Here is a 15,237-nt window from a genome sequence, read left to right as displayed (position 1 = left end):
GGAGAATATCCGTAGTTCGGCGTTGAAGTGAGGGATCCTTGGGGCTCTCCGAGCTTGGTTGATTTCTTGCAAGACTCTCTGATCCCTTCTGACTCTCGCATTCTGTAATTTTATAACGTTTTTGACTCTTCAGGATGGCAGCTGCAATTTTCAGTACTCTGGAGAGCTCTTCTGCCTATTTTTTTAGTTTTTTTTCCTTTTTTTAATCAATGGTGTTAACAAGTGAAATCCTTATTGGGTATGATTATCTTGGTTAGCTTTTATCTCACAGCTTCACTGAAAATGGGTCCCCTGACTCTCTCTCTTTGTCGGTTAGATAGTCTCTCCGGTTCAGTGAGTGTGAATTTGGGCAAACTCCAGGAGACGGGGGGGGGGGGGGGAGTCTGGTGTGTGCTGTGGTCCATGAGATCGCAAAAGAGCCGGGCCTGACTTAGCAGCTGAACCACACACAAAAACAACAACAACCCTCTTCTTGTAACGCTGGATGGACTGTCTTGAGTTTTGGCTTCTGAACGTTAGTCACCCCAGATTCATTTCAGGAAATGCTCAGCTTAACCAGCCTTGCTTTAGCAGACTGCCATGGGAAAAACACGTCTCTGTGACGTGTTCTTTTGCACGTGCATCAGTTCAGTTCTCCTTCGTAAGTGTAAAAGGCGTGAACTCCATAAAATACACGTGGGAAATCCCATTCTGCTTTAATAAACACCGCTTCCCTCCAACTAGGATACGAGGTTTAATGGGCCCAGTGTTCAGTCTGAGTTCGTTAGTGATCTAGCCGATGTAGGTTTATATCCCACGGCCTTTTGATTCCCCCCCCTAATTTTGTTCTTTCTTTGCCATTCATTAGAATGTCTGTAAATTTGCCGCTTATGAGATCTCAGTAAGTAGAACGTTGCTGTTTAGCATTTGTACTGCCGCACCTTTGCTTGGACTAGAGTGGACATGTGCTGACCGTGGGCTTGCAACATAGGCCGGCGTGCATGGATCATGTCAGAGCATGAAGTTCCCTCCTGTATAAATAAATACCTAAATAAAAGATTCATTCGACCAGGTGGCCAACTCATGGAATGCTGGCTTCTCTGAAGTATTGACACACCCATCTTTTGAGAACAGCTGCATATTCAACAGGGATACTTTATGCCTGCATGAAATTTAAGAGGCTTCTCTCCTGGTTGTCCAAAAGTGATGCGTTTTAACTGGGTTTGATCCTAAGTAAGTCCTGGATACAGTTCACAAACTTCCAAGGCTTCAGAGTTGAACTTTAATGGCGCCAAGAGGTCTTTCTTCTCCCACACGGTTTAATTTTGCATTGTGTCATTCCCTTACTCGCGTATTTTCCTCCAAAGTGACTCTTCCCACCCACCCACAGTCCGCAGCGAGTTCGGAAGCTTCTAATGTCTTTAGGAGATGGTTTATTTAATTACAGGCAATCCACGTTCCTAGAGATTATACTCTGTGAAATGCCAGGGGTAAGCTTGGCTGGTCCTGCATGCTCATTCGTAACCAGGAAGGTAATTGGTACGTAGGTCCCAATCTTACGTTTGGAGGAACGAAGAGCAGAGAAAAAAGGTCAGGAATAGCAAGTCAAGGGGTAAGAGAAGACAAAGTAAAGGGAAACGGAATTAGATCTAGTTTGCACCACTTATCATTGACTCTTCTTTTCCGGTAGCTTTTTGCCAAATCTTCCTGACTTCTGCCACACCCATCATACCTTTTGGTTCATTAATCCCACCAGGGATGACTTTAGGAGGGATCCTTGGTGCTCTCTGAGCTTAGTTGCTTTCTTGCAGGTGTTTCGTGACCTAAACCGGGGTGTGTGTGTGTCCCCCAATCCCTGGTCCATGGACCGGCACCAGAAACCGGGCCATGCAAACAAGCGAAGCCCGGTCTTCAGGATGCAGGGAGCATGTGAAATTACGGCCCCTCTCGTCCACGGAAAAATCTCTCTCCACGGAACTGGTCCCTGGTGCCCAAAAGGTTGGGGGCCGCTGACCTAAACCAGCTCGCATCATCAGCGCGGAAAACAAGCAGGCTCAGAAGACACCCCCCCCCTCCTTTCAAACATCCTCCTTTACAGGGATGACTTTCTTAGTTCTCCCCTTCCTCGTGTCTCCTTCCGTTTGAGTTTGTGTTCTCTTGTGGTTTTGTCTTCCTCCTTTCTCTCGCTTTCGACACCCCCCCCCCTCCATTCTCACTCGTGCTTTCATCCCATCCTGTAACAACCCACTTTCAGGTTCACGTTGGCGGCGAACATCCCGCAATTCCAGCGTATTCTCTCCGTGACAACCTTTCCTCGAGTCGTCGAACGTGCGTTTCTCGCAGCCACGCGTTTCTCAGTGGGGTCCAAGGAGCAAAAACCCCAGTCTGTGCGCACCCTCTGCTCAGCGTAGGGCCACATTCTACATCCCAAATATTGTCCCTTCTTGCATCATCGAAGCTTTATTTTCCCTATTTCGTCTTGGGTGCTTAAATGCGCATTTCTGCAAAAGGCTTTGTCGGTTTCACAGACTCTCAAAGGGGCCCCAAACAACTTGAGAAAACCCTACCTTGCTTATGCAACACACACACACACACACACACACACACAGAGAGAGAGAGAGAGAGAGAGAGAGAGAGAGAGAGAGAGAGAGAGAGAGAGAGAGAGAGAGAGAGAGAGAGAGACCAAGAAAGGTAGCAAGGGTGAAATGTTGACTTAAATCAGGGGGGGTCTCCAAACTTGGCAGCTTTTAAGACTTGTGGACCACAACTTCCATGGCTGGTGGGGAATTCTGGGAGTTGAAGTCTGCCTTTGGGCAGGGGGGGGATTAAGGTAGGGTTTCTCAATCTTTGGGGGCCAGTTTGAGAGTCCGTGAACCCTAGAAACCCCTTTGCAGAAAAGCACATTTAAATGCACAAAACAAAATAGCAAAAATAAAGCTAGATTCCTTCCCCCCCCCCATCCAATTTATGGACCTCCTCCAGAGGTCCCCAAGTAGAGAACCTCTGATGCAATCATAGAATTGTTCTAATTGCTGGACGCAGAGGCAATCTTCACGCTGATATTAAGCGGTCTTCCTGAGCAACCACTTCCGTATTCTCCAGTTACAGCATCTACACCTACAACCTATTGTTTTCACTTTTCTCACAAACGTGCGTTCTTTTTCACCATTTTTTTCTTGGCCACAGACAATTAACAACCTCCATTTCAATTCCACTCTTTGACATTTCCCTGTCATTCCCATATAAATTTCTAAAATAGTCCTTCCTGCTCGCTTTTATCCTGGCATACATTTGACAAAAATATATATTTATATTATTGTTGTTTTGCTTTTCTCCTGGAAGTTCCTCTTTTCCCCTTTCCCAAAGGGTTTATATTTTTCCCCTCTAAACAGCCGATTCATTGTTTTATTAAACATTGCATTTTGCTAACCAATTCAGCAAATGGTTATCGGAGGCTGGCACTGATTGTTTACCTGCATGGTGTGTTTTGATTTGGGGTGATTTTCAGCATGATGGTTGCTCGGGGAATGGATGTAACGCTTGGCAAAAAAGGCAGAATGCAAAGGAGCATGAGACGCCTTTGCCAGGGAGTAAATTCACCATTTTTATGGAGAGGAAAATGTTCAAGGAGGAAGGAAAGTGAAATGGAGACATTAGCGCTACCTAATTCATCTGTTTTAACCCAAGTTATGGATGTGGAGAATGGCCTTCCTCTCAGAATCAGTTAATTGGCGCTGATCCTGAAGCCATAGCTGGATGAAGCCGCAATAACCTACGTGAGCCTGGCCATTTTGGGGAAGCCCCATCACTTATCTTTGGAGAAGTCAAGCCAGACTTTTGAATAAGGGGAAGTTTTGCAAGCACCTTCTCAATTTCTAAAACGCTGCGTCACTCGGATCAAATGCGCTTGGGCTTTGTTAAGAGTTCTCCGAGTAATTTGAAAGGTTAGTGAAACGAGGGGCTGTTGGAAGAAAGACAATGGTTCCTTCCATCCAGTCTGTTGGCAAATGGGGAGGCCTGCACGTGTTAATATATTTTTTACCAATTGCGGGCAAATTATTCTAACCTCCTGGCTGCAAAGGAGACCCAACAGACGCCAAGAAAGAATCTGGAACTAAGGAGAAACTTCCTGTCAGTGAGAACAATCAATTAGCGGAAGGGAAAATTGCCTCCCTCACTGGAGGCTTTATCTGGAATGATACAGGGTCTCCTGCTTGAGCACGGGGTCAGACTAGAAGACCTTCAAGGTCCCTTCCAATTCTGTGTTCTAAAAATAAACCCTGGAGTTCAGATAATGGTCTTTTGCGTAGAAAATCCCTTACTGTTTTTTGGTTTTTTTTTAATCTTAGCGTGATCTGTGTAATAGGGAGCATAGTGCCCCCTCCCAGGTTTGAGAGACCGTACTAAAAGATTTGTTGGGAGTTTTCCAGTAAAATTGACGCAACACCCAGTTCATCAGGGCGGATTTTAGATCAAAATGAGAAGTACCTCCACATGTCACGTTATACCGTCACTTCATGATTTAACCTCGGGTGCTTGCATAATAATAGGAGGGAAATGCTACCCGTAATTGGCAGTCGTGAGTAACGTTTCACTCCGGGGCTTCAGTTGTTTAATAAAATTCTTGTGAGAAAATGGCGCTAGCCTTTTGGAGCAAGACAATTGGTTGGTTGATTTGGAAAATTCATATTGCCGCCGCCGCCTCGCTCACGGCGACTCAAGGTAACCTACGGGAAATAAAAACACAACTTAAAAGAAATAAAATTAACAACAACAACAACACCCCCGTCCTGGTGACAACACACACACACATGCCAGCCATTCGTGGGCTCTGTCCCGCTCCAGGGTTCCCCAGGCCCGCTAGCAGAACCTCGTCTTTGGGGCCTTCCGGAAGAGTGTCAGAGTGGGGGCCGCTCTCATTTCCAGAGGGACGATGTTACAGAGGGAGGGAGGCCTTCTTTTGGGCCCCGCCAGATGGACCTCCTCGGGGTAGATGTGGCCAGCGGGAGACGGTCCCTCCGATAACCTCTGTCATCTTTTCCATCACAGGTTCCGTTGCAGCTCATAGAAAGTGTGGAATGCCGGGATATTTTCCAGCTTCACTTGACCTGCAAAGATTGCAAAGTGATCCGGTATGTACGGTCCCTGCACAACACACGTTATTTCACGTTAGTGTGGCTTCCCCTTCCCTAAAATGAACATACAGTTGCCTTTTGAATCGTTACGCATGATTAGCCTTTAATGGCACGGTTTCCTCCCGGCTCTAGACTTGGTGGTGCCAGCCAAATGCTGGCAGAATAATCTCAAAAAAGCGTTTTAGTTTTATCACTGGAATGGCATTGGCATATCAGGCGTGACAACAGCAATAGAGTTGGAAGGGGCCTTGGAGGTCTTCTAGTCCAACCCCATGCTTTCATTGGCTTTTGCATGGCTGGATGGTTTGCTTGTTTTTTTTCGCAGGTGCCAGTTCTCTACTTTTGAGCAGTGTCAAGAGTGGCTGAAGCGGCTGAATAACGCCATCCGTCCCCCGTCCAAGATAGAGGACCTTTTCTCGTTTGCGTACCACGCCTGGTGTATGGAGGTGTACGCGAGTGAAAAGGAGCAACACGGGGATTTGTGCCGCCCAGGTACGTTTGGCCTTTGGCTTGCCTAGGACTAGAACCTTTTTCTTTTTTAACAGCAAGCGTTACCCAGTACACTGCAGGCGGTCCTCCACTTAAGAACCATTCGTCTGGCAGCCATTCAGAGTTATAGTGGCACTGGGAAAAAGGCAATTATGACCAATCCTCACACTTACAACCATTGCAGCATCCCAGTGGCCCCATGATCAAAATTCAGGTGCTTGATGGTCATGTGATCACCATTTGCTGACGGCTGGCTGGGGAATTCTGGGAGTTGTAGTCCACAGTTGTAGTCCAGAGGTCTTAAATAGCAATAACACTTTGACTTATATAGCAGTTCACCGTGCTTTACAGCCCCTCTCTAAGCAGTTTACAGAGTCAGCATCTTGCCCCAAAATACGAATCCTCATTTTACCCACCTCGGAAGGACGGAAGTCTGAGTCAACCTTGAGCCGGTCAGGATCGAACTGCTGGCAGTCAGCAGAATTAGCGTGCAATTCTGCATTCTAACCACCGTACCAGCACGTCCCCTAAAGCCAAAGTTGCCAAGATTGGACACCTGGTATAAAGGGAGTCCTTGAAGTGCCACAGTTGAGTTGATGACTCTTTGAAGATGGCCTTGTGCACGAGGTCAAGTGAGGGTTTTGACCTTGTGGAGCGTCCTGGCTGGATGCAAAGTGAGCGTTTGCATTGCGCTTCTTCCTGCATGGCACCATCCCGTGCCAGGAGCTGTTCTGCTTCACTTCAGTGGAGCAAATGAGATGCTCGCATGTTTTGTCTTTACGGCAGGGGTTTCCAACTGGTGTCAGTTTTAAGACTTCTGGACTTCAATTCTCAGAATTCAGCTTCCAGAATTCTGGGAGTTGGAAGTCCACCAGTCTTAAAGTTGTCACGGTTGGACATCCCTGCTTTGCAGAGAATGGTGTTTGCTCTTAGGCAGGATTAATAAGCGTTTCAAAATCCTGAATAGACTCGTGAGTGAAGACAAGTCAAGGAGTGCTCTGCTATTGTTCGGTCATCGGGGAGTATCTCCCTCGACAAACCCAGGCACGCTTCCTCTTTGCTTCCCGTTGTCCTTCTGCTATCTAGGGGAGCACGTGACGTCGAGATTCAAAAACGAGGTGGAACGGATGGGTTTTGACATGAACAATGCCTGGCGGATCTCCAACATCAACGAGAAGTACAAGTAAGCTCTTTAGATGTTCACAGAGGCTTACCCCCTCAGAAAGCCATCAGCACTTCAGGGCATTTCAGCCGTACGCGGACCTGGCTGTGATCGCCTGCCAAAGCCGCTCGTTGTTTGAAGCAACTTGACATTTTTGGAACAGCTTTAAAGTCTCCAAGGGAAAGACCGAAGGAACCTGACACTCAGTTGTTGGTGTTATGTCAAGCTTTCGTAAGCTAATCCGTGAAAGGTGGACACAACTGTCGCTCTCTTCCTCCTGGTCTCCAAAAGCTGGACTTTTGACACCAGCGACCTCATATGAGTCCGCTTTTGGCTTCTAGCCATCATGTGGTTTGCTTTGTCTCGGCACATAACGAGAGCCCAACGATGAGTTCACCATAATTCTATTGGAAGCTGCGTGCCGAGATTGAGGAAGTGAGGCTCTAATGATCATCTGTTTATTGAGAAAGAGAAGGAGCCAGTTTGGCCCAGTGGTTAAGACACCAGGTTAGAAAACAGGAGACGGTGAGTTCTAGTCTTACCTTAGGCACTGAAAGCCGGGTAGCTGACTGGATCAATCATGCCTTTGCCACGAAAGATAGCTGGGTGAGTTCTTGAGTTCTAGTCCCACCTGAAGACATGAAAGCCAGCTGGGTGACTTTAGGCCAATCCCCAAGAGACTTGAGAGTTCGAGTCCTGCCTTAGCCATGATGCCTTTTCCCAAAGACATTTACCCCCTTTTTCTCCTTAATTTCTAGTGGTGCAAATTTAGCCTTCATTTACACACAAGAAAAACGAAAAAGCACTTGCTAGATCAGGGGTCTTCAAACTTGGCCCTTTTATGACTTGTGGACTTCAATTCCCAGAATCCCTCAGCCAGGCACACTGGCTGAGGAATTCTGGGAGTTGAAGTCCACAAGTCATAAAAGGGCCACGTTTGAAGACCCCTGTGCTAGATGAAATGGTGAAGGGTCACGCCGTGCCTTCTGTTACAGTTGTATGCGCACATTGCGTTTTTATATTTGAAGCTGATGGCTGTGTTTTAAAGCCTAGCTGGAATAAAACTTAATAAATCATCGGGGGGGGGGGGAGGAGGAGAAGAAGCAAAACGTGGCTGAATCGGTCCTCTGTACCCGACAAAAGTTTTAAGCTGAACATCGATGGGTGTGCACAAGCCTCTCTTGCTCTGGCTAAGAAACGAAATGGGGTGGGGTTAAAAAGCCGCTGAATTTGACTGTTTATCTGCCTTTTCCTTGCTGCTGTTCCACGGGGGCAGCAGCGTGGAAGGAGAGACGGGATTGTGTCTGCTCCAACCCGTGGCTCGTCTCATCTCTTCCACACAGGCTCTGTAGCAGCTACCCTCAAGAACTCATAGTGCCGGTCTGGATAACGGACAAAGAGCTGGAAAGCGTGGCCAATTTCCGATCTTGGAAACGCATCCCTGTGGTGGTTTACAGGTGAGGCCTTGCCTGAGGTGTCTTCCTAGCATCCAGAGGATCGGATTTCGCAGGTCGGTTCGCTGAGTCCCCGAGAGACTTTGGGCAGATGCCCGTTGCTGTCACAAGCGTGCATCCTTTGAGGATAGAAGGGAGGATATTGACACAGGTGTTTGTTTGTTTGCACTTAACAACCCTTACAGCACACACACACTCACACCCAGGGTCCCGTGATCAAAATTCAGACACTTCGGCAATTGGTTGAGATTGATGAGAGTCGCGAGGGCCAAAGGTCATCTGATCCCCTTTTTGGGAATCCGGACTTAACCTAGCAACTGCAACTCACAGGTTACGTAAAAACTCTAGATGAGTCCCTCGCCTCTCTTTGTTTTTGAACAAAAGGCAGGTCCAAACTGCTGACATTGCTCATCAGCATTAACCCGGCTACGGACGAGTTCTAGACACCTCCCTGTTATTTCACGCTCCTCTGCAAAAGCTGATTCAGGTGTTTTTGTTTTTCTTTCTCTTTGCATACTTTTTTTAAAAAAAATTTTTTTTTTTTACGGCTGTGCTGTTCGTTGGTAGTTTCTTCCCCCCCCCTCCCAAAAACAAAACAAACAAGCAAACTCGGATCCTCCTAAGTATTCAGATACGTTTTACCAATTTGATGGCTTTCCACCATGTTTCTTCGCCAGGGGTCCACAAAACTGTTTAAATCCCGGTGGAGATTAATTGGTGCATTTTTTTTCCCAATGGTGGCCAATGTTGAGAGTTAATTGAATTTATATACCGCCCTTTTCCCGTAGGACTCAGGGCGGTTTACAAGGTATTTAAAAACGTCAATACAATACAAAAGTTAAAAACAATTAAAAATAATTACATTTGATCCCTGAAAAATATAAAACCCCCAAATTAAAAACTCTCAGCCTGGGCCGGAAAGCTCAAAGAGCCAGGTCTTCAGGTCCCGGCGGAATGAACGAAGGTCGAGAGCTGTTTCACAGGCTGTCAAGTTAATAAGACAAACTAAACTGCCTTTGGAATTTTTCAGAGTGCTTCCTAAGGCTCTACATGCTTTTTTTTTTCCTCCTCTATGGCAGTTACTTCCTGTTATGTGCACATAGGACCTGCAGCTAATTCCTGTTTCAACGGTGCTGGGATGATTTTTGTCTCCGTGCAGGCACCAGAACAACGGGGCGGTCATTTCTCGCTGTGGGCAGCCCGAGGTCAGCTGGTGGGGCTGGAGAAACGCTGACGACGAACATCTTGTCCAGTCGGTGGCCAAAGCCTGTGCCTCCGATTCCAAGTCGAGCAGCAGTAAACTTATGAATGGGAACTGCTCACGAGAGTTCTCCAATGGGGGAGACTTTTCTGATGCGGAGTTTGGTAAGCTCGCTTTGTGTTCAAAAAGGTTAGCTCTCTACGGAATGCAGACGGCCCACATCCACTGAGATCAGCGTTCCCAGGTAGGCCAGACAGGAAACAACGACCCGAGGAGCTATTTAGCAGTAGCAACAGCCCTTAAGACTTACATACCTCTTCACTGTGCTTTACAGCCCTCTCTAAGCGGTTTACAGAGTCAGCATATTGTCCCCAACAATCTTGGTCCTCATCTTACCGACCTCGGGACGATGGGAAGGCTGAGTCAGAATTGAACTGCTAGCAGTTAGCAAAGTTGGGAGGGGGCCTCAAACTAAGCTAAGCTTGTAAGCCGCCCTGAGTCTTCGGAGAAGGGCGGGATATAAATGGAATTAAAAAATAAAATAAAATAAAGTTAGCCTGCAATACCGCATTCTAATCACTGCACCACCGCGGCTCTAACTTTCTACTTTTATTGTAAAGCTACATGAACAGAACCTTGCAAGTGTGGAGGTACAAATCCCCCACCACCCCTTTGACAGCCTGGCATGCTGGGAAAGTCCCTTTGTGAGTTTCTTTCTCTGCCCGTCATGCAGCTGTAGGCTCTACCCTCTCTTATCCAATCATTCTCTGGGCGGCATCTCTCTTCTCCACCTTTCCCACATACCTGTGGGAGAGCAGTTGGCTAAGTTGGGAGGGGGCCTCAAACTGGGAATTAGCCTATATTCACTACATAAACACAGGAGGGCAAGATCTGAAAACACACAGAGAGAGAGAGGGGGGGGAGTGTCTTTGAGCCTTATTTCCTAGGTGCAAGCTGCCAGTCTGGGGAGATTCCTGTATTATTGGCACTAAACAATAAAGTAGCTAGTTTGAACTATGGGCCTGAGGATCTGGCTGTGCTGCACAGTACCACTACAACAGATGAATTGGTGTCTTTGGGATTTTCTGCACAGTTGTATATTTGCAGCATGGAAACCTAATATCACCGCTGCAGTCTTGTATATAGTTAACACTACTTCGATGGCTGCGGACTATAAACGGCTGAGGCATTCCCCCTCCTGCAGGGCAGTGTGGATCTGTAAAGCCTCACAAATCATTCAAGGCAACTTTTAAGTGTGGTCTGATGTAAAAGGGATAAGGACACTAATCGGATTCAGGGGGGCAGAGAGTATTGACAAATGCCGGAAGCAGCCTAGTCCTTTCGCCTCCAGCCGAGAGGTAGTGTCAATTAAAGAGGCTGTTAGGGAGTTTCTGCAAATCTCACAGGGCAGCTTCTCCTGTCTGCAATATAAGACAGACTTTCCAAATGAGCCAGACGGCCACTCCTTTTGTTACAACTGGCCAGGAACTCTGGAAATAGTAGCTGTGCACATCTGGAGGTCTCTGGGTTGATATTAGGCAGTGTTTTACAACCTCAGCCACTTTCAATGGGGAATTGAAGCCCACCCATCTTAAAAGTAGCCATGATGGAGACACACCGACAAAATGGGTGAGTGTCAGGCAGAAGGAGATCCATTTGTGATAGCTACCTTGTAATTGTATTTCTATTTTGCCTGTTTCTTCCCCAGATTCTTCCATCTCCAATGCTTCCGGAGCGGAAAGCTTAGCCATCCAACCTCAGAAACTTTTGATCTTAGATGCCCGCTCCTATACAGCCGCAGTCGCCAACAGAGCCAAAGGAGGGGGCTGTGAATGTCCAGGTGGGTCTTAATTAAATTCTTACCCAGGTGCTCGTGCATTTATATACCCAAGGAGGCAGGGAGCATGTCCGGACTTCAGAAAGGTAGTTCAGGAAGAAGGACAGTGCCGTAAAAAGGTGGGGATCGCTTTAAGAACAGGAGTCTTCACATTTGGCAACATGGCTGGCTGAGGGATTCTGGGAGTTGAAGTCCGCAAGTCTCAAAGCTGCCCAGTTTGGCGCTTCAGAGCAAGGATGATAATTTCTGATTTACAAACTCAGCCGAGTCTCTCCCAACAGGGTACGGGCCCCAGCTGGTTGTTGCCAGCCGGTTTACACAGTGAAGCTTGTAATTCAGTTCATCCTGGCCTCTTCTGAACCGCTTTCTCTTCCCTTCTCCTCTGCTTTTGAACAGAGTATTACCCAAACTGTGAAGTGGTGTTCATGGGGATGGCCAACATCCACTCTATTCGGAAGAGTTTTCAGTCGCTGAGGTTGCTCTGCACACAGATGCCAGACCCGGGAAAGTAAGTGCCCCCCACGGGCTCTCCCTCACTCGTCCCTTCTTGAAAAAGGGTCATGAGTCGCTTTTTTTCCAGTGCCACTGTAACCTCAAAGAGTCACAAACACACACACTAATCCGAGCCGAGCAGCGAAAAGGCCCCTCGCTGGGCTTTAATGGCACGTCGTGGTCAGGTTCTCCTCTTGTCTGCCTCTGCAGCTGGCTGTCGGCTCTGGAGAGCACCAAGTGGCTCCAGCATCTCTCCGTGCTTCTCAAATCAGCCCTCCTGGTGGTTCACGCGGTGGACAGAGACCAGCGGCCTGTGCTGGTCCACTGCTCCGATGGCTGGGATCGGACCCCACAGATCGTGGCTCTGTCCAAGCTGCTGCTGGATCCGTATTACAGGACCATTGAGGTTTGTGTCGCCGGCATGGGTCAACTTCGACTTTCGGTCGAGTAGAGGCTTTGAGTTAGAATGCTCGGCGGTGGTGCTCACTGGAAGACAGGAATGCAGAGTAAGAAGGTGTTCAGAGACACAAAGATGTGTCCTAGGAGGAGTGAAGCAGGTGGAGACCGGGAGGATTTAACTTCCATTTTGGGGAAGGCCAAGTGACAGACATAACCAGAAGTGATTCACACACAGCCCTCCTGGTTGCGCTAAAGCAGCCTTGGTGTGGTGACATTTCCCCAGAGGTTGGTTTTTTTTTGGTGGGGGGGGGGTTGATTCCATATAGATCAGGGGTGTCCAACCTTGGCAACTTGGTAAGACTTGTGGACTTCAACGCCCAGAATTCCCCAGCCAGCATGGGGAATTCTGGGAGTCGAAGCCCACAGGTCTTAAAAGTTGCGAAGATCAGACGCCCCCCCTGATATATAGATTGTCAGGGGCATTGAGGTTTACGGTTGTCTCAGAAGGCCTTTGGTCGATCCTGGAGCTCAAAAGAGGACGGGCTTGGCCAAGTCACCGCCCTGGGTTTCCCGCAGGGTTTCCAAGTGTTGGTGGAGATGGAATGGCTGGACTTCGGCCATAAGTTTGCAGACCGCTGTGGGCACGGCGAGAATTCAGATGACCTCAACGAACGCTGCCCTGTGTTTCTGCAGTGGCTCGACTGCGTCCATCAACTCCAGAGGCAGTTCCCTTGCTCCTTCGAGTTCAACGAAGCATTCCTTGTAAGTGATTGTTTTTCCCGCAGAGATCCTGCGACAGTGTTGAATCTACGCAATCTGGCCGAATGTCCAGAATCATCCCTTGGAGTAAATGAGTGGCTTCAGTTCATCTCTGACTGCTGTTTACTCTGGCAGAGAGAAAAAAAGAGATTTTTTGAGCGATGAATCGCCGTTCTTGGGCTCTTCTGCCTTTTATCTTGTGTCACCGTCCGTTCTGTTGTTGTGGAATTGCACATTGCGTAAAAGGAACCTGCAACCTCTGTTGGCAGAAATTTTGCAACTTTCGGGTTCCTTTTGAGATATTCCCCAGCAGAAGGACTGTTAAAAGAGTAGGCTTTGCAAATTCTGAGGCAGAGTCTCATACGCACAAAACGAGAGGACTTTGCACTCAGCTCTCAAACAGTTTGAATTCTCAGGTTGATGTTAGCTGTATTTTAGACCGCTACAGTTCAACCCTGAGCAATAAATATTCTCCTCTTGTTAGAATTAAATACCCTTTCTACTTCCAGACCTTGCGTGAATATATTTGCTCTCCCTTGGCGCATGGCTCTGCCAGCCCAGGTCCCAGTACTGCCCTTTCTTGTAGGTCAAGCTGGTGCAACACACCTACTCCTGCCTCTTTGGTACATTCCTGTGCAACAACGCGAAGGAGAGAGGCGAGAAGCACACCCAAGAAAGGACCTGCTCGGTGTGGTCGCTGCTACGAGGAGGAAACAAAGCCTTCAAAAACCTGCTTTACTCCTCCCAGTCCGAATCTGTATGTTCTGGTTTTTATTCATTCTTTATTCTTTGTTTGGTCCCTTGTTTCTTTCAAGGGGCATAACCCCCCCACCTTTCCCCTCTGTTTGATTCTCACAATTACCCTGAGCAGGTTCAGCAGAGGATGTAGCAGGCTGTCAGGCCCCAAGCCCAGACACGACACAGTGAAATCCAACCAAGTTCAATCCTTTTCCTTCCTTGCCCCGAATGGACAGAATTTTGCCAGACCAAAGCTAGAATTTCTAACTTAAATCGACACAGTATTGCAGGCTAACTCCCTGCTCCCTGCCAGGAGTTCGATCCTGACCGGCTCGAGGTTTACTCAGCCTTCCACCCTTCCGAGGTTGGCAAAAGGAGGACCCAGATTGTTGTGTGTGTGTTGGGGGGGGGGGGAGGAAAGGATGCTGATTCTGTAAACCGCTCAGAGAGGGCTGTAAAGCGCTACGAAGCGATATATAAGTCTTATGTGCTATCGCTGTTGCTACATCCGGAGAGGTTTCCAGAGCAGAGGTGGGCAACTACGGAAACCTTACGACCTGCGGACCTCCGATTCCCAGAACTCCTGAGCCAGCCATGCCGTAGATCGGTTGGAAGTCCACAGGTCATAAAGTTGCCACCGTTGCCCACCCCTGCCCTAGGGTGTGGCTACCCTGAACCTCTTCCTTCCTCCCCCATCCAGATGGGGACCGCCCACTCTCTCCAAAAGTGCTGCCTCCTGTCCGGGAAACCCCCACGGCAGTGGCGTAGCGTGGGTTGTCAGCACCCGGGGCAAGGCAAGTAATTTGCGCCCCCTAACCCGTGGATTTTAGCACTCGAGTCTCTTCCACTAGATTAGTTAAAGAAACCCTTACCCCCTAAGCACATGTATTGTTTGTTATGAAAATACTGATGTAATTAAAGTAAAATGCATCTAATGCGCCCCCTCGATGTTGCGCCCGGTGCGGCCGGCCCCCCTGCACCCCCCACGCTACGCCACTGCCCCACGGTGCTCCTGCCAGGATGGCTCTTCCCCCACCCACTTTCCTCCTCCTTCTCCAGCTGCAGATTCCATCACACAGACTGAGGTTATCCCGGAAGCCACAAAATTAGTTGGTGGTTTCTTCTCGAGCCTCCTGCAGCCTTACCTAATTTGTTTTTCTGCATTGGCGCTTTATTATTATTATTATTATTATTATTATTATTATTATTATTATTATTATTATTATTATTATTATTGGATTTTAAATTAAATTAAATTTCAATTTTAATGTTATCTTAATTTTGTGGGCTTGTATTAATTTAATTCTATTTTATTCTCTCTTTTTGTATTGGTTTTTAACTTGCCCTGTGAAACGCCCTGAGTCCTTCGGGAATAGGGCGGTATATAAATTCAATAAATAAACAAATAAATAAATATTTCTACCCTCTTTGGAGCAGGTGGGGGGTATCACTTTACAGTTGTACCTGATTAGAGGAAGGCAGATTTTTTAATTTATTTTTTAATGGCTAACCTCTGTCCGTCTCTACTCCCAACAGCTGAGAGTGGCACAGAGGGGAAAATTGAAAACGACACACCAGTAATAAACTATTTA

At 47.6% G+C, this 15,237-nt stretch overlaps 1 protein-coding gene across 2 annotated transcripts in view; it reads left to right on the top strand.

Annotated features, from left to right (window-relative positions):
- Positions 1 to 15,237, top strand: part of MTMR3 (myotubularin related protein 3) — a 43,527-nt gene that overhangs the window by 18,361 nt on the left and 9,929 nt on the right. For both annotated transcript variants that reach the window (XM_081338888.1, XM_081338887.1), the window contains 11 exons: positions 848 to 880; positions 5,029 to 5,111; positions 5,440 to 5,606; positions 6,690 to 6,786; positions 8,109 to 8,222; positions 9,379 to 9,584; positions 11,129 to 11,260; positions 11,654 to 11,765; positions 11,960 to 12,155; positions 12,725 to 12,910; positions 13,494 to 13,664. In XM_081338888.1, the coding sequence (XP_081195014.1) occupies positions 848 to 880; positions 5,029 to 5,111; positions 5,440 to 5,606; positions 6,690 to 6,786; positions 8,109 to 8,222; positions 9,379 to 9,584; positions 11,129 to 11,260; positions 11,654 to 11,765; positions 11,960 to 12,155; positions 12,725 to 12,910; positions 13,494 to 13,664 (1,497 nt within the window). The remainder of the gene's footprint in view (positions 1 to 847; positions 881 to 5,028; positions 5,112 to 5,439; positions 5,607 to 6,689; positions 6,787 to 8,108; positions 8,223 to 9,378; positions 9,585 to 11,128; positions 11,261 to 11,653; positions 11,766 to 11,959; positions 12,156 to 12,724; positions 12,911 to 13,493; positions 13,665 to 15,237) is intronic.

This window comes from Vipera berus, assembly GCF_964194415.1.
Source record: "Vipera berus genome assembly, chromosome: 14".
Lineage (NCBI taxonomy): Eukaryota > Metazoa > Chordata > Lepidosauria > Squamata > Viperidae > Vipera > Vipera berus.
This window is presented reverse-complemented; position numbering and strand designations above follow the sequence as displayed.